The sequence below is a fragment of the Triticum urartu genome, chromosome 2A (genome assembly GCF_056163025.1).
Source record: "Triticum urartu cultivar PI428250 chromosome 2A, HENAU_Tu73, whole genome shotgun sequence".
Classification (NCBI taxonomy): Eukaryota; Viridiplantae; Streptophyta; class Magnoliopsida; order Poales; family Poaceae; genus Triticum; species Triticum urartu.
Genome location: NC_141874.1, coordinates 164,928,136 through 164,945,918, shown reverse-complemented (window position 1 = coordinate 164,945,918; position 17,783 = coordinate 164,928,136). Strand labels below are relative to the sequence as shown.

At 41.9% G+C, this 17,783-nt stretch overlaps 2 protein-coding genes across 5 annotated transcripts; both read left to right on the top strand.

Annotated features, from left to right (window-relative positions):
* Positions 1-1,161: 1,161 nt before the first annotated feature.
* On the top strand, positions 1,162-4,932 carry LOC125536546 (P-loop containing nucleoside triphosphate hydrolases superfamily protein). Its single transcript, XM_048699779.2, has 2 exons — positions 1,162-2,093; positions 4,096-4,932. Exons 1-2 carry the CDS (start codon positions 1,315-1,317, stop codon positions 4,739-4,741), a joined length of 1,425 nt encoding a protein of 474 aa, XP_048555736.1. The 5' UTR covers positions 1,162-1,314; the 3' UTR covers positions 4,742-4,932.
* Positions 4,933-5,642: 710 nt separating this feature from the next.
* Positions 5,643-17,487, top strand: LOC125536547 (alpha-1,6-mannosyl-glycoprotein 2-beta-N-acetylglucosaminyltransferase). Of its 4 annotated transcripts, none has more exons than XM_048699781.2 (16): positions 5,649-6,046; positions 7,353-7,567; positions 7,805-7,941; positions 8,029-8,139; positions 8,227-8,328; positions 9,001-9,109; positions 9,180-9,380; positions 9,596-9,764; positions 9,860-9,941; positions 10,026-10,119; positions 11,594-11,662; positions 12,879-12,972; positions 13,491-13,606; positions 15,351-15,524; positions 16,568-16,690; positions 17,061-17,487. In XM_048699781.2, exons 1-16 carry the CDS (start codon positions 6,016-6,018, stop codon positions 17,220-17,222), a joined length of 1,989 nt encoding a protein of 662 aa, XP_048555738.1. In that variant the 5' UTR covers positions 5,649-6,015; the 3' UTR covers positions 17,223-17,487. The 4 variants fall into 4 exon arrangements, with proteins under 4 accessions (XP_048555741.1, XP_048555742.1, XP_048555738.1 ...); XM_048699782.2 differs by having other exon boundaries at positions 5,652-6,046; positions 11,594-11,690; positions 13,534-13,606; XM_048699784.2 differs by lacking the exons at positions 16,568-16,690; positions 17,061-17,487 and adding an exon at positions 13,757-13,829 and having other exon boundaries at positions 5,643-6,046; positions 15,351-15,487.
* Positions 17,488-17,783: the final 296 nt, after the last annotated feature.

Below are 17,783 nucleotides of genomic sequence, written 5' to 3'. Positions count from 1 at the left end.
GTTAGACATATTGTGGCGTTTTAGCACATTGTATACCGGCAAGAAGTGTTGTGTTAGATGTCCTAAGAAAATTTTAATCTTTTAACGGAACAGATGTATTTTTTTGAGACATGGAACGGATGTATTCCAAAGTGACAGAGGAAGCTGAGTAATCCCGCCTGTTAGCATTGTTTTTGTTTTTCACAAATATTAATGTCCACATGTGTGACATGAAGCAACATAGTTCAAACTCCTTCATTATCATTCATTTTGTCACGTCAAAACAGATGACATCAACGTGGATCTTTTTGATTTTTGGCTTAAAAATATTTTATCTTTTAATTAAAAAAATTCAATTAAAAATTTATTTTCATCATTAAATTCGTCTTGACGAGATCTTTAAACTAGATTCCATGTTGATATGATGATTTTTTTTGCTCAAAAGTTGCCATGATATTTACAACGTAGTTGTCATAGTGTTTACACTAAAGTTGCCATATGACAAATTTAGTTTATAGAGCATGGCAATTTTAGTATTTTGACCATGACAATTTCAGTACTTTGATCATGAAAATTATTTTTTGTATGAATCATGCCAATTTTAAGTGCATGTATTTTGGCAATTTTAATTTATGGTTCATGGCAATTTTAGTGTATGAATCATGAAAATTATGAATTTATTTTTAAATGTAGCAGAAAATAGCTGGAACATATCATGTCAACTTCAGCATAAACACCATGACAATTCATGTGCAATAGACATGGCAACTTTTAAACCCCCCCCCCCCCCCAAAATGTCGTCGAAACATATTGATATGAGATCTAGTTTCGAAGATCTCGTGATGATGAATTTAATGATGAAAACGAATCTTCAATCGAATTTTTCATTTAAAAAATAAATCATTTTAAAAACTGAAAATCAAAAAAGATTCTCACATGCATGCATGCGGTGATTTGACGCAGTTTGTGTGTTATAAGACATGTGGACGGATATCACTTTCATCATACGTGTGAGCGTTATCAGCGTCCTTGTTTTTTAAGGAGAAGCATTGTTTTTGTAGGGGGTCCTGTTAGCACTTTTGTTTTCTCTGAGAAGGAGGGGGGATGGCATTACATCTGGGCTGAAGATACCGGCCCATTACGATCAAGACGACAAACACACTTCCGCTCTTCTCATTTTTCTCCCCTCCTTTCCTCCTCCCCTCCGCCTCCATATATCCCCACCTGACCGGCGACTGCTAAACCCTAGCTCGTTCCCCTTCTAGCCTTAAACCTTCTTCCCCCAGCTCACGAAAAAGGGCAACATCTAAGCGGCGGCGGCGGCGGGCGGTGATCATGGCGGAGCTGAAGCGGCTGTCGGAGAGCCGCGACCTAACCCGCATCGAGCGCATAGGCGCGCACTCCCACATCCGGGGGCTGGGGCTGGACTCCTCCATCGAGGCCCGCGATGCCTCGGAGGGGATGGTCGGCCAGCTCCCCGCGCGCCGCGCCGCTGGACTCATCCTCCAGCTCATCCGCCAGGGGAAGATCGCCGGCCGCGCCGTCCTCCTCGCAGGGCAGCCAGGGACCGGCAAGACCGCCCTCGCCATGGGCATCGCCAAGTCGCTCGGCGCCGAGACGCCCTTCGCCTCCGTCGCTGCCTCCGAGCTCTTCTCCCTCGACCTCTCCAAGACCGAGGCGCTCACCCAGGCGTTCCGCCGCGCCATTGGCGTTCGCATCAAGGAGGAGGCGGAGATCATTGAGGGCGAGGTCGTTGAGATCTCAATCGACCGCCCTGTCTCCGCCAGTAGCTCGGGCATACCTTCAGGTGCTACCGCGGCCGGCAAGACTGGAAGGCTCACGCTGAAGACCACGGACATGGAGACGGTGTATGAGCTGGGTGGGAAGATGATTGAGGCCCTGGGGAAGGAGAAGGTACAGAGCGGGGATGTGATTGCGCTGGACAAGGCCTCCGGGAAGGTTACCAAGCTTGGCCGCTCCATTGGGAGGTCACGGGATTATGATGCTGTTGGTGCGCACACCAAGTTTGTCAAGTGCCCTGAAGGAGAGCTCCAGAAGCGCAAGGAGGTTATGCACTGCGTTACCTTACATGAGATTGATGTCATCAATAGCAGGTAACTTCACACCTCCTTCGCAGAAATTTGTCCTAGTTAGAGAATTGGACATACAACAATGAAGCCACTTTTCTTGCCTCTAGAAACTAGACAGTAATTTGCATTGAACCTTCACGATGTAGTAGATAGAAACCTTGAAGGGCGCATGGTTTTGCTCATTACTGCCACAAGAGGACACTTGCTAGTTACACGTCTCCCAAAAGGATTATATATAAATTTAGGTGTAAAAATTTTATATTCTACTCCCTCCGTTCCATAATTCTTGTTGTGAACTAAAACCTATTAATAAGTAGGATAACTGTTGGTGACTTTGAACTACCCAGGCTATGCTTAGTGTGTGTGTTTGTCACCACTGTGATAGACTATCCATCGTCCCACAAACTACTTTTGTATTATTATAAAAAAATCTGCAGAAAGGAGTATTTTTACTGTTTGCAGGAACTTATTCGCTTAGCGAAGGATACTGTAACCCTATGTTAATGATTCACTTATACTAAACTTGCACATCCTGAACTGTAAAGCATCTGCTTTAGTATGCCAATCTATTGTTGTTTTAGACCTTACCTATACTGATTCATGCATAATTATCTGTTAGTGAATAAGATCATCTAGCTGCTGGTTACTCGAGCTAGTCTTGCTCTGAGCTTTAATTTGGAACAAATTCGAGCAGAGACTTCTGATTAATGTATTTTAAGTCGTAGGCATATTTCCATGGAATGCATGACATAACCAAATTGGATGTAGAAATTATAATCAGTTTTCATGTCTTCATGTACAACAGTGTTGTAGTATAAACCACATTTTCATGTTTGTCACACCATTTTGGTTGAATGTTAAAAAAACTTGCTGACCAGCTAATTGTTAATATTAACCTACAAGGCCACAGTTCAGGTGTGCTATTGGTTTTAGCAAATCATTCCTCTGAAATTAGATTATAGGCAATTAAGATCCTGCAATCAATATCCACCCCCTGCGAAACACCAATCCTGTTAACAACTGTTGAATTTAATAGAGTTATGCGGGTAATTTGAAGGTGCAATTGAGAGTGCGTACTATAGTTTTATCATGCCATAAGATTAGCTGATACTCCCTCCGTAAACTAATCGCTCTTATATTAGTTTACAGAGGGAGTACCTTTGAAAAGGTGGTTTCATCTGGTCCTCGCTGCACAAACTGGGTTCTGGTATGCTTTTTGGTTCATAGAGAAATACAGAGTGCTATTTTATCCAGCAGGATCCTTCCACTCTTATACAAAAGAAATGATCTGTGATATCTTGCAGCTTCCAGTTTGTTACAGGGATGCTCATGTAAAGAAACATGGTTCTATGAACATAAGTCAATATAGTATTTGTACAAGTTAGATGATACATGTATAAGGAAATAGAAGCTGTTCTCAGAGATGGGCTAAACATATTTTGCATCCATACATTCTGCAGATATCTGCAGCCGTTGATATCTGTAACTGATATTGATGCTGTTATTAGCTGAAGGTCTTCTCCGTGAAACTATTGACGTTGTTCTATGCTTCTCTTAGATGATACTAATTCTTTGGATAGTTTTGAACTTTTTCAAACTTTTCTTTTACAATCTTCTTTATACGAGCAAAGTCCCCCCTCCCCCCCCCCCCCCCCCCATCCTTTATCACATCAGATGATACAAGCGGGTATCTTGGTTCATATGCGTATTCGACTGTAGTTTACTGTGGCATTTTTGCTATCTTTTTATTCCTGAAGGTCTTTGATGCCAAACTATTGACATTATTCTATACTTCTCTTAGATGACAGTGCTGCTTTAAATAGTTTTGAACAATTTCAAACTTTTCTGTTACAATCTTCCTTATACCAGCAAAGTTTTCTTTTTCCCCATCGCATCCTTGATCACATCGCATGATACAAAAGAGTATTTTGTTTCATATGCATATTCTAGACAACGAGTGTAGTTTACTTTGGGAATTTAAATGCCCCAACCAACTCATTTTTGTTATCTTTTTATTCCTGTTCAGGACACAAGGCTTCCTTGCACTTTTCACTGGTGACACTGGTGAGATTCGTGCAGAGGTTAGGGAGCAGATCGACACAAAAGTTGCCGAATGGAGAGAGGAAGGGAAGGCTGAGATCGTCCCTGGCGTTCTGTTTATCGATGAAGTCCACATGCTGGACATTGAATGCTTCTCCTTCCTCAACCGTGCTCTGGAGAATGACATGGCTCCGATCCTTGTTATTGCGACGAATCGAGGTATTACAACAATACGCGGGACCAACTACCGGTCACCACATGGTATACCGTCGGATTTTCTCGACCGCCTCTTGATCATCACAACACAACCATACACGGCGGAGGAGATCAGGAAGATCTTAGACATCAGGTGCGAGGAAGAAGACGTTGAAATGTCTGCTGAGGGCAAGGATCTGCTCACAAAGATTGGCACCGAGACCTCCCTCAGGTACGCAATCCAGCTGATCACTTCTGCCGGCCTGGCTTGCCAGAAGCGCAAGGGCAAGGTGGTGGAGATGGAGGACATAAGCCGGGTGTACCACCTGTTTCTGGACGTGAAGAGATCGACGCAGTTCTTGATCGACAGCCAGAGCGACTACATGTTCAGTGAAGTGCAAGGGGATTCAGATGGGGATGACGCCATGCAGTCCTAGACGGAGAATTTTGCAATGTAACTGGGGTTGGTTTTGTATGGCTCGTGTATCTTGGAATCTTGTTGCTCGTTTAGATTAGTCTTAAGCGTGAGATGTTGTTACCTGACAAGCACACTTGATGGGTGCAGTGAGCTATGTTAACGGCTGTAACTGGTGACTTCACAATTCGTTTATTTCTTTTCCTTTTTTTATGTGTGTGTCATCAGTTTATATGTTGTTTCTGTCTCTTTTTTTTTTGCGGCAGTAGAGCAACTCTAGCAGATGCTGCAAAACCTTGTCGGCCGGCATAATTCTGGTAGTTTTAGTGTTTTTGTGGTTTTATATCTAGCCTGGCCTATAAAAAATATACAAGTGGCCCACATATTGGCCCCTCTGCCTCTATATCTACGGGTCCCCCCCCCCCCTTGCCGCAATCTGCCCGTGGGCGTGGGAGCCGCGACAGATCCCTAGGTTAAAATTAGTTTGAACTATGGGTTTATGCTATAGAATGCATGATGAACTCCGATGGTGGTGCTCTAAACTTTGTAGTGCGAAAATCATTTTAAATCTGCAGTACCGTTTTTAGCATATCTGTTCTGCCGTGCCGTGCGTGATATCGCAGATTCGTTTTAGAGCATTACCGCAGACGAAATTTACGGTACGCATCTTGCTCTTAGGGATTAAGCTGCAGCTAGAACGGCCGTGCAGAAATCAGCATGTGTCCTTGGAAGGTGTAAAAAGTGTCTCAAACCGCAGTAGGGTGCCCTTGACATGCTGCTGGCCGCGAACGGTCTGATCTGAATCATGGAAGCAAAGTGCAGTAGCTGAGAAATAGGATTTGATCACATCTGCCCAAGATGAAACGAAACCTTTCTGCTGCGGACTGACGATTCTGAAGCGGGGACAATACTCAATTGGGCGCGTCTTCTAGAGGCGGACACACACGCACGGCACCACGCCACCGCATAGCGCAAGGCGGATTTCGCAAGCCGCGCGGCGCGGCGCGCGCAGTCGCCGGGACCGGGGCGATCGATCGATCATTGAGAGGCCGCCACGGCCGGCCCGGGCCGCGCCCCTCACCCGCGCTCGGGGCGACGTGGTTCCGTGGGGCCCTCGTCCTTCTCGGGAGCCGGGACGTTGGACAGCACGATCAAAGGAAACCGTCCTCTTCCGCTTCCCCCCGTTCCCCACTTCCTTCGCCTCATCCCCCCTCCCCCACTATCCAACAGAGCAGCCCACGCTCTGCCCCCCTCCTCGACCGACCGACCGACCGATCGCTCCCCGCCGCCGGCGCCATGGAATCCAGCGACCCCAGCTCCGCCGCAGGTACGCGCCGCCCCCTTCTCCGCGGCCTCATCGTGCTGGATTGCTGCCCGGGACAGCTCGATCGCCCGTCCGCCCCGGACCCGGAGCCCCCCGCGCCCATTTCCTTCTCCGTTTGCTTCAGCTGCTTCGCGCGTGGAGCTGCCGTAGGATTAGCGAGCGCTGGTGTTGCTCGGTCCGCATGGTGCTCGGGTGTCCGCGGCGGTGGCGACCCTGAAATCCACCGCGCACGAGCTGAGGCTGCGTTGTGCCGCGCAATGCGTGGAGCTTGCTCGCTGTTACTCTCAGCATCCGCCTGTGCAAGGGACGGTTATCGAATAGGTTACTGAATTGTGAACGGGTCATGCTAACTCTATCTCAGCATCACGATGGCAAGTTTGCTTCTGACCTGATCACTGAGCACAACTTGGGCGGAAATGTTGCAGCTAGTTCCGATCTCATCAAAATTCAGATGGGGTTGGTCATTCCTCTGACCCCGTTCTGTTCTCAGTTCTGAGCTTAAGAGTGTACACCTGTTCAGTTTGGTGATCACGGATCACCTGCAAACTAAATCCAGACACGCATCTAGTTGATCACACACAATATCCAGCAAGCAGATATAATTGCAAAATAAGAAATGAATCATGCAAGGCATCATCCCACCTAGTGAATGCATCAAAAGCCTACCTGTTTTTTCCCTTTCTCCCAGCTTACTGAATTCTTAGGCACCCACTCCATGCGAGCTTACAGATGCTCACCTATATCTGATATCCTGGTTACCTGCGTACTACTGAATTTGGACTTGTCGTAGAACTGCGATTAATCTATGCATCCATATTTATCAGGCACTTTGGGTTTAGGTTCAGATAATCTTAGGAGATGGTATCCGATGATTCACATAACTGGCGGTTTGCCTTTATTCCCAGCACTTATATGGCAACGTAAGATTTGCCTAATATCCTACTTGTAAGTTGTAACCCAGGAAATATGATTTAGTTGAGCAAGGCATGTGCACTGTGATGAAGATATTGAAATTGCATCAGGGAAAGGGCACAGTATTTTAAAGTTTACATAGTTTAGCACACTCAATGTTTTCTCGGTCTGTTTGTTGTCAAATACAGGTATTCGAGCCTCGTATAACAAGTGTTTGCATAAGTTCAGTGCATACTATGTCACAACTGGAACTGACTTTTACATATAAGAACTGGTGATTGATAACTATTTTTTTGTGTATATTGAGATTTTTTACTTTTATCAGCAATGAAGGAAACTTTGGAGCTTAAATTCTGGTTATGTAGCCTGATCACAGATATTTTTGTTCTTATCACAGTAAGTAAGACACAAGAAATATCTGTACCACCTGTGGAGGGTGTAGCTGGAGGAGGCACTAGTTATGGCTGGGTGGATGGAGGCTTGCAGGGGTCGCATCTAGGTTCTAGTGTGATTGACCCTACTAAGGTGCACTCGGCAGATCTTTTGCATGTTTGGTCTATGCCCAGCACAGCAAATGTTAGCCAACAAGAAGCACCTCGACCTCTAGAACATGTAAGTTGTACTTAATTTTAATAGCACTGCTAGAAGAACATATAATCTATTGCTTCACTGCACTATGCAGAATGCTCTAGAGTCGTGCCATATTTTTGTTCCTTCTGATCATTTTTCTTTTTTTGACTGTAACTTGGGACATGCTGTTGTTCACCAATCCGACTGCTTTATGATCTGGTACTGCTCTGTTACTATTAGATTCCTCATTTTATCATCTTCCTTCCAAAATCCCTTCAGGTTAACCTTTTGGCAGCAAGAAATGAAAGGGAAAGTTTTCAAATCGCGTTACGTCCAAAAGTTTCATGGGCCAGTTCAGGTATTGCAGGGCCTGTGCAGATTCAGTGCACTGATCTATGCTCATCCTCTGGAGGAAGGTTTGTTTGTTTAAATTTTGAATTCATTCAGTGGCTAACCAAGATGTGCACATTCTACTTTGGATGATTATAACAATGCTGTATCAGGTTAGTGGTTGGTCAATCTATAACGTTGCGACGTGTGGTGCCTATATTAGGTGTACCAGATGCCCTTGTGCCTATTGATCCTTCCAGTCCACAAATAAACCTACTTCCTGGGTACTGCTTCTGTGCTTTAGCTAGCCACATGATTGAAACATTTGTCTTCATTCTTTTTAATAATTGCTAGTTGCTTTTGTTGTACAGGGAGACAACTGCAGTATGGGTCTCACTAAATGTTCCTTGTGGGCAAGAGCCTGGTCTATATGAAGGAGAAATATGTATTACTGCTGTGAGGACAGACTCAGAGTAAGCTTAAATTGGCTACTTATTTGGTCATGTACTTATGTCACAAATGGTAGTATAATCTGCTCGAATTGCTTGGATAAAAACACGAGGACAAATTCTAACCACTTACGCAAGTGACCAAATGGCATACTGGAACGAGATATCAATATGAGAAGACATATAAAGTATTGGAAATAATTTATTTTACTGTACGGTCATATTCTCTTGGTATATATTGTCGGTGGAAAATCCAGCCATTAGAGTTTGATATGAGTTTCTATAGTTGCGTCTTGTAAAAACCAAAACAGTGTTTTCTGTTTGTTCCAAGTTTTTGAACTTTCCATGGACTTGCATTATCATGATCCCATATGAAGTGCTAATTTGAAACCTAGTGTGAGTTCACGACTCTGATTTTCTTATATGCTTCCAATAATGTTAGTACATTGGATGGGGTTCAGTTTATGAAACAAGCAAACATCTTTACAAATAGTTCTTATTCATCCTGGAGCTAGAATTCTGAGCTTAGGTCTGAGATGCGGGTATTGGATGTGTGCCAATCTGATGCTTGCAGGTGGTAACGTGTGTCCAGATGATATTTAGCCTGGAATTGTAGCCACATATGCATCTATGTCTGTTAGTTATTCATCATTTGAGTTATTAACTGTTATTTTTATGCTATGTATTTGGTGGCAGTTCCAAGGCAGACTCGTTACCAAAATCTGAGAGATACCAGCTGTATAAAGAATTAAAGACTTGTCTTGGTATCACTGAATCCAGAGACCACTCATCGTCAGAGGAAATGGTATTTTATCTGTCAATAACACTTCACATACCAGCACATAATTCCTTTCCTTACAGTGTATAACATGCAGATACTAAGATTATCATCAACTTCAACCACACTGAGGAGGATGCTAGTACTTCCAGCATTCCAGGACTGCCATGAGAATAATGGATTAGGGGACATGATGGATGAAGATGTTATGAACAATGTTGCTGTTCGTGTCAAGTTAAGCTTGACTGTGTGGGATTTCACTCTCCCACTGACACCTTCCTTACCTGCTGTTTTTGGTGTATCCTGGCAATATTCTCCTTTAGTATGTAGTAATGTTCTGACATATTATGATATGAGGAATTCCATATGCCTTCTTTGTGGTGCAAGACACATTCAATTTGCAAACCTGCAGTTGAGAATTTATATTTGAGTTGTCTATGTAGGTATTGCAGCTATCATCATTTTGCATTTGAATTGTATTTGTATGCATTCGTTGTCCTTTAACTATATTAGATATCTGAAACTGTCATTGAAGACCGGTTTTGTTTGGAGCATGGCACCAAAGGGTGGTATGATGCACTGGATCATCACTTCAGGTGGCTCCTCCAGTACAGAATCAGTCCATTTTTCTGCAGATGGGGCGATAGCATGCGTATTCTTGCGTACACATGCCCCTGGCCTGGTAATGCATCTATTTCTATAGAAAAAAAAGAGTATGCTGCTTTATGTAAATTTATTCTCAGATGTGATTTTCCTACTTTGTCTTTGTTCTTTTAGCTGATCATCCAAAGGCTAATGAATATTACTCTGATCCAAGACTCGCAGCATATGCTGTACCGTACGCGCCTATTCTGTCATGGTAATGCTAGAATTTCTACTAAATTTCATATCAGCTTGTTTACTTCTCTTCTATTAATTTCGTTCCTTTGTTGATGCACAACAGTACTGATGCAGCAAAAAATTCTCTGCGAAGAGAGGTTGAAATCTTGAAAACAGAGGCTCATTGGTCAAAAGCTTACTTCTACTTGTGGGATGAGGTGCATGATTTTACTTCTATGCTATATCGAGTCCGTAAAGAGAGATCTGAAGGAATGGAGTGTCACCAAAGAACTAGCCATGGACAGGGGTGCGTGGAAGCTTGCTATCCATGTGCCAGAACCATGAGTTGGTCGCGAAATCTTATGGGTTTCACGTCTAGCCTACCCCAACTTGTTTGGGACTAAAGGCTTTGTTGTTGTTGTTGTTGTTGCTATATCGGGTGACATGGTTCTACAACACTAAGTTCAAGCATTGCTATGCTTATATTGCGTAGTGTGATGTCACATAGTTTTCAAATGCCATTAGGTCCTGCCTAGTTCTATGCAGTTGGGACGATAATATAGTTATGAGTTATGACTAACAGCAATTAATGAACCACGCCAGGCTTAAGCGTCGTAAATAGAAAGATGCAACTCATGAATCCCTAGGCGAACTTCCCAAATTGCCCTATCAAACCTGTGAATTCCTTGTATTTGTTACCCATGTTAACATGCTTGAGATGTTACCGAGGGTATTTTCGTCCCTCATCGTTTGCATTAGTTGTCAGTATTGTGAAACACAGGGTAGTTAATAGTCAATGCTACCTAAGCATTTTTGTTTAATTTGGATGACTGCAACTGCTTTTGTTATATAATGATGATGCCAATGCAACATGTCAAAGAACACTAGTGCTCAGTACACACTGCTATATGCCTACATGTAATTGCTGACTAGGACCTGCCGCTGACTGTTGAGCTAACCCTTCCTTAATTGGTTCGAAGGGTAGATCCCAACTTCATTTAGCCAACTAAGTCGCTTCTATGCTCCTAGGATATCCTGATTCTTGAGAAAACTGTATATTGGCAGTTTGTTCTATGTGAGTTGTGAGTGTAGCTTCGACCTTCTATGTGCTAGCAGCTGATGGTTGCACCTCAGCATCTTGCACCTTGGCAATATTCTGGTGCAAACCATGAGGCAATACATACAGCTACGCTACTCAAACCTTTTTGGTTTGAGCACCAAATCAACATAAAAACAGAATCAGGAAATAAAGTTTTGAAGGTAGATTCCAACTTAGCATAGCTTCATTCATTGCGTTCATTCTTTTTGCATGAAAAACTGCAATCCCTGACAATCTAGGAGTTGAAATAAAGTAGAAAGAACAAGACAAATGTTTATTTCTAGCAAACTTCTACATTTATTTCCTCTAACTCGCTTGAGTTTAACATTAAAATTGTGAAGGGTCATGCAATAATTCATGAAGCATCTCGTTCTTGTGGGTCCATTTTAATCTGGTGCTGAAACTAAAATGGTTTGCACTATTGCACCTATACACTCAGGTGCTATGCATGTGCTTAAGTGCTTAAGTGCCAAACCAGTTGAACTCTATGCTGATGCGTCAAACCACATCAACTCATGTATATGGCCCACCTGTTCTTTTCATCGAAAAGAGATACATATCATCATCTTACAATTTGTTCTTGTTTTTTTCAGCCATTGAATATGGAGCAGTACGAAGTGATTCGCAACATCTCTAACGAGTTAAGGACATACACACCCGATGTGCGTATTTTAACAACTTATTATGCTGGTCAGTATACTTCCATACTTGGACTCATATACGACAAAACGTAAAGCTCTTCTTGTGATGTACACTTGTTTAAAAAACACTACTAATTTGGATCCGAAATGAATATGTATGTATTTGTGTTGATACTATTAAGAGATCATTGTACTGAGGTAGATATATAGTCTAAGTTACTTAATCAGCTTAGCAAACATGCTAGAAAACAATTCGGTAATAAAGTACTGCTGTATATTGTTTAGTGTTCAATATGATGGGGGAATGTAGAGAAACAAACTGAAGCAAAGAAGGGAGGTGAAACTGGAAGTTTGTGGCAAAATGAATCAAACATGGGGTTGAATAATTACAATTCTCTTGGGTGCCATCTTGAACTTTGAGATGTTCCAAGTTCAAACTAGTTTAATCACTGTTGAGATTTGATGTACCATAGAATTATTTATTTATTTTGTTTATTGCTAAGCTACTGTGCTTGCTTTGTATATGTTTTCTTAAATGAACATCTGATTACTTGCTTGCGACTCATGAGGTAAAATATTTCTGTTACCCAGCCTGGTATTAGGTTTTATCATTTATGCCACTGGTTGTTTTTCACTACTCAGTTTTGCCATTAGAAATTTCAACTGCTCAAAAATGTCATCATTCCATGAGATGTTTTCTCAAAAATGCCATCGTTTCATTAGATGTTTGCTGAGAAATGCCATTAGACATCGTTATTCTCAGGTCAAACTCGTTGACCATGTTATATTACAAAAATACCCCTATAACCACATGTCAGCTCTATCTCACAATGATAAGTGTGGACCCCACTTGTTAGGAGTAAGCAAGCGAATAATTTTAGAGAAAATAAGAATGCTGTTGGGATCAAGTGGGACCCACACTTTATTGTAGTGAGATAGAGGGAGAGCTGACATGTTGGTCTATAGGTATTTTGGTCATTATGACATGGCAAACGAGATTTGAGCTGACAATCATGGTGTCAAGTGGCATTTTTGAGCATGCGCCTAATGACGCGATGGCATTTTTGAGCAGTTGAAATTTCTGGTGGCAAAACTGAGTAGTGAAACACAACCAGTGTCATAAATGATAAAAACCCGGTAGATAATGACTATATGGAAGTTGGTACTTGGGAAACCTTAAGTTTCTTTAGCATATACTCTACGTCATTTCTTCTTACAATTTGAATGGCTAATGTAGGTCCAAGTGGTTCTGAACTGGCTCCTTCTACGTTTGAGGCTTTTGCGAAAGTTCCAAATGTTCTACGTCCGCATACACAAATCTTTTGCACTAGGTATGCATTGTTGGGCACTTGTGTGTTCATTCTGGATTGCTAGTCTGCAAAAACTGGAGCATCTGATGTCATACTGGTTTGGCATGACATGGACTTGCTTTTCCAGCTATATATATGACAATATTTGACAATAATCGATTCACGATGTTTGGTTAAACACAAAATGTGTAAGGTTCAGAACATTAAAGTGTTATTTGGTTATCTATATCTTGAATTGTCTTTTCATACCAATCCCGAGCCTATGCTATTTGTGGAGTGCACAGGGTTTAGAAAGTTAGTGGTAGTTATGTTAACAAAAGTGGACCAAACAATATGAAGTTATCAATGCCCTGTTTGAGATAAATTTTGTACTGACATGGGATTGACAATTTGATGAAACTGAGAGCGCTTGTACATGTTGAGGATGTGTGAGATATGTGATAGTTACTCCAGTATAAGTATTGGTGGCTTGGTGCGAACTAACGGAAGTGTCATGCATTGTTCAATTTTGGACTTGCTAACAAAATGCATACCTACAGGACTGAAGAACCATTTCCATCACTTATTTTTTTTCTTATACAGCGAATGGGTTCTTGGCACAAGAGAGGACTTAGTGAAGGATATTATTGCTGAACTACGACCTGACCTTGGTGAAGTAATTACAGTTTCTGTGTTTCTATTTCGTTTCATTTGTGCCATTTTCCTTTTACAGTTTCTTTACAAGTTTACAGCCAGGAGGATGATCCTTACGTTATCTTAAAAAGACATTATTTTTAATGCTTTGATATTCTACTTCAAATTCTAGGAAGCGTGTTCCATGCTTAAGGGTCTCATGAAGTTACAGCATTGTCTTCTGACAACATTGTTCTGATCTATTGGTATATTTCATCAGAAGTATAATTAAAGTTGTTGGGTGACAGTATGTCAGCTTGCGTGGGTTTATGCCATATTTTCATAAAGTATAAAAAAATGTTTATGAGTCATATAAACTTTATGAAAATATGGCGTGTACATTCCTTAACATTTTCTTTTACGAGTAGTGTTTCTATGGACAATGTGAGCCCAGTAACTGCATTTGCATACATTCCTGTGTACCATCCTTCTGCTATTCTTAGTTCTCGTTCATTAATTTGTCTGATGCTATAGACTCAATGTATTTTTTTCGATAATGTTTTTATTGACTCATAATGAAGCATCAAGCGGATACAAACACAATGAGCAACACCCGGCCTCTGCATAGCTAGGATGCACACAACCACCACCAACACACACAAAAAAAAAACTCACGCCGGCAGAAAGCAAAGTCCTACATGACTGAAGCTCTGCCTTGGCGGAGGAAGAAAAAGAAAAGAAAAAACGATCAAACAGCGATTTGACTATTTACAACAAGACCATTGACACCGACTATCTCTTGACAACACAAGGACAATGAGAAAGGTTCTTCAAAAGTGATGCCTTCAAGAAGGGAACGACGCACAAGTGCCGCCATCGCCGGATCCAACCCTCGAAGCCAAATCATGGGTTTTCACCCTGAAGTTCACGTCCGAGCAAACTCCAAGCAATTCCATCAACATGGCAACATGGTAACGGCGTAAAAACACTGCCATTGCCAGGTATAACCAAGTAGGGTCAGACCTAAGGTTTTCACCCCGGAGCTCGAGACCGGCTGCCCGAGAAGCACCACCATGTCAAAGTCATCATATGTTGTCTCCTCCACTTGCCTCGATCCCAACAGCAGCAACACTAGCCCACCGTCGCACACACGACAAAATCAGATGATGGAGGATTTTCAGTAGCACTGCCAAAATCTCAATTTCGGGACGCTTCGGTGGGGCCGCACCATCCTCACAAGTGGCAGCACTGGTGGTGCTCTGAGGCCAAAAATTGAAATAGCTCAACTAATGTTGGGTTCTTTTGTCAAATCCCTCTCTTCTCAATGATGCAGTGAAGAATTTCTTGTGTGTTGCCAGTGCAGTCAGAGGTTCAGACCTTTCTATACAAGTTTGATGATATGGTTGAGTACTATTGGCATCTGTATTTTAGGCTGTTTGATCACCAATCGGCATGAAGCCTACTGTTTTAATTACGAACCACCTCAAGTTTCATAGTCAACTACTCCCTCCGTCCGGAAATACTTGTCTTAGAAATGGTTGAAAATGGATGTATCTATAAGTAAAATAAGTCTAGATACAACCATTTCTAAGACAAGTATTTCCGGACGGAGGGAGTACCTTAAAAAGATGTCTTGGTCAATGGCATTTTCTATGGCTCTCTCATATAGACTTATAGAGTGGTTTTATTATTTATGATTTTTTCTCTCAGATATGCAAGTATATGAATCTCTCTGGTTTTTAAGTTCGTGACCTTTATCTTGATGAAACCATCTTAATCGTATCTAGGAGTGGTGGACATATGTTTGTATGGGGCCTTCTGATCCTCAACCAAATTGGCACCTTGGGATGCGCGGAACTCAGCATCGGGCAGTGATGTGGAGAGCATGGAAGGAGGGTGGCACAGGATTTCTTTACTGGGGTACCAACTGCTACGAGAAGGCTATGATTCCAAGTGCCGAGGTATGCTATACATTGGAAAACCTCTTGATACAGTGAGGTGACATTAACCTATGAAGGGTGTGATCATTTTTTGCCTGCTAGTTTTGTTCGCGGTGACATGTGGGGTGTAAGTTTGAAAAATCCCCTGGTTCAAGTACCAAACCCTTGTTCAAGCACCAATTGACAAAAATTCCAAGTACTTTTTGGAGGTTGTTCCTAACCCATCAAATATCTCTTCAAAAGTTCCATTAGATTCATTTTGTGTTGGGAGAAATGAAAAGGGGATATGCCTGGCATGTTATAGGTTAAAAAAAATGTTTGTGTTGCATTGTAAGCAAGAAAACATGATTTAGGATGCTTGTTTGCTCATGGAAGTTTCAAGTTCACATTCATTTTTTGTTGGTAGACATGGAGGTAGTTGACTTGCATGAAATATGATTGTGATTAGTTGCATATATCTTCAGCACTGTCCCATTTTATGTTCCCATCTATGAACTTCATTCGGAATAATTAAAATTTATTGTATTTGGTGCTCGTATTTTAAAATTTTATGGTATTTTCAAGAAATATTACCTGTACATGGGTTTGAATGTTGAACTTATATGCATACAGCATGTTTGCTATTGAGTAACAAGTACTCCCTCTGTAATGAAATATAAGAGTGTTTAGATCATTAAAGTAGTAATCTAAACACTCTTATATTTCTTTACGGAGGGAGTATAAATGTGTAAGAAAGTGATAAGATAGTTTTCTTACTAAATTAAGACTAGAAGTCTAATAGAGATGTATCTAGTAACTCTTATTTTAGTGTATCTGTGGATGATATTCTTGGTTTGAGATTGTCTTATGTTATACTCCCTTCATTTAATCTTAAGCTGAACTTTCAGCATCTGTATTGTTACATGATTTAGTGCTTTAAATATACCATTTCCTGTTAATTCAGGTATCTGACATCGTTATTCCGACTTCAATGTTTATTTTGCATTTCAAATGTAGACTGTTTTTGTTTACTTGGTATATTATGTTTAATCTTATTCTCAAACTTGTGTCATGTGTGGCTGCAGATCTGTTTCCGACGCGGCCTTCCTCCAGGCGACGGGGTTCTGTTTTACCCTGGCGAGGTGTTTTCTTCGTCAAAGGAACCAGTTGCGTCCCTCAGGCTTGAACGCATTCTCAGTGGCATGCAGGTGATACTTTCTGTTTTTGTTTTTTGAAAATGCTACTCCCGCCATTCACTATTATAAGATTTTTTTAACTTTTTCTGATTCGGATGTATATAGACACATTTTAGTGTGTTTGTTCACTCGTTTCAGTCGGTAGGTAGTCCATATTGAAATATCCAAAACATCTTATATTTGGAACGGAGGGAGTAGTTCATTTTTGTCCTATTTCACCAGTTCACCTTGCCTTTTGTTTTTCAAGGGCACAACTTTTGGCTAGATTGGTTACATAACCAAATGAATTCTTCCAGCCTTTCACCGATTTCGAGTAGATAACTATGAGCTGTCTGAAACTTACAGCAGCTAACACTTGTTTCTTGATGATTTTGTAACGTAGGACATTGAATACTTGAACCTTTACTCCTCAAAGCACGGCAGGGAGGAGGCCTTGGCCCTCCTGGAGAAGACTGGCGCGTATCTTGGCCCGGATCGCTATGCACATGATCATGGGCCAGTTGATGTGATGCGCGGTGAGGTATACCGCACCTGCAGATCTTAGGGCAGCCATGCATACCTGTCGTTCTTTATTTCTTCCCTTGCAGCATATCTGTTGTTGTATGTGGCTTATTACACTGTATTAGCCAGCTGAAACTCGCTAAATATTTTTGAGCAAACTCGTCAAAGCTAGAAGTAGTTGTAGATACATGTACTAAATCAGCGACAATTTAGTATGGACGGGAGGGAGTAGTAGAGTATGGTTGTTTGGCCATCTGGGCCTTGTACATATACGGACGCTCTTTTCGAATCGTGTCTGTTTTTATGTTTGTGCTGCGTCTGCCATGATGAATCGTTTGTTGTCGAGGGTTGCATTTCAAGAGTGCCTGGAGAGTGGGGTTGGAGACAGAAACCATACCTGGAAAGTATTTTTCGCCAAAAAGCCCCAGGACACTTGAAGGGCCTAGTCAAATAAGGAATTGACTGGCCGACAACGCCAGGCTGCCTCCTTCACCACTGGTACGGACCCATATGTCTCGACGAATCCCCTTGTAAAGAAAATCTATCCCCAACGAATATCTCATCTGTCAGCTTTTGGCTACACTCGGCGACGCATCGAAAACCA

Excerpts from the sequence above, each read along its gene's own strand:
- LOC125536546 (XM_048699779.2), top strand. The coding sequence starts at position 1,315 with ATGGCGGAGCTGAAGCGGCTGTCGGAGAGCCGCGACCTAACCCGCATC. Across the intron at positions 2,094-4,095 it reads ATTGATGTCATCAATAGCAG|GACACAAGGCTTCCTTGCAC; the intron begins GTAACTTCACAC and ends ATTCCTGTTCAG.
- LOC125536547 (XM_048699781.2), top strand. The coding sequence starts at position 6,016 with ATGGAATCCAGCGACCCCAGCTCCGCCGCAG. Across the intron at positions 6,047-7,352 it reads CGACCCCAGCTCCGCCGCAG|TAAGTAAGACACAAGAAATA; the intron begins GTACGCGCCGCC and ends TTCTTATCACAG. Across the intron at positions 10,120-11,593 it reads ACTTCTACTTGTGGGATGAG|CCATTGAATATGGAGCAGTA; the intron begins GTGCATGATTTT and ends TGTTTTTTTCAG.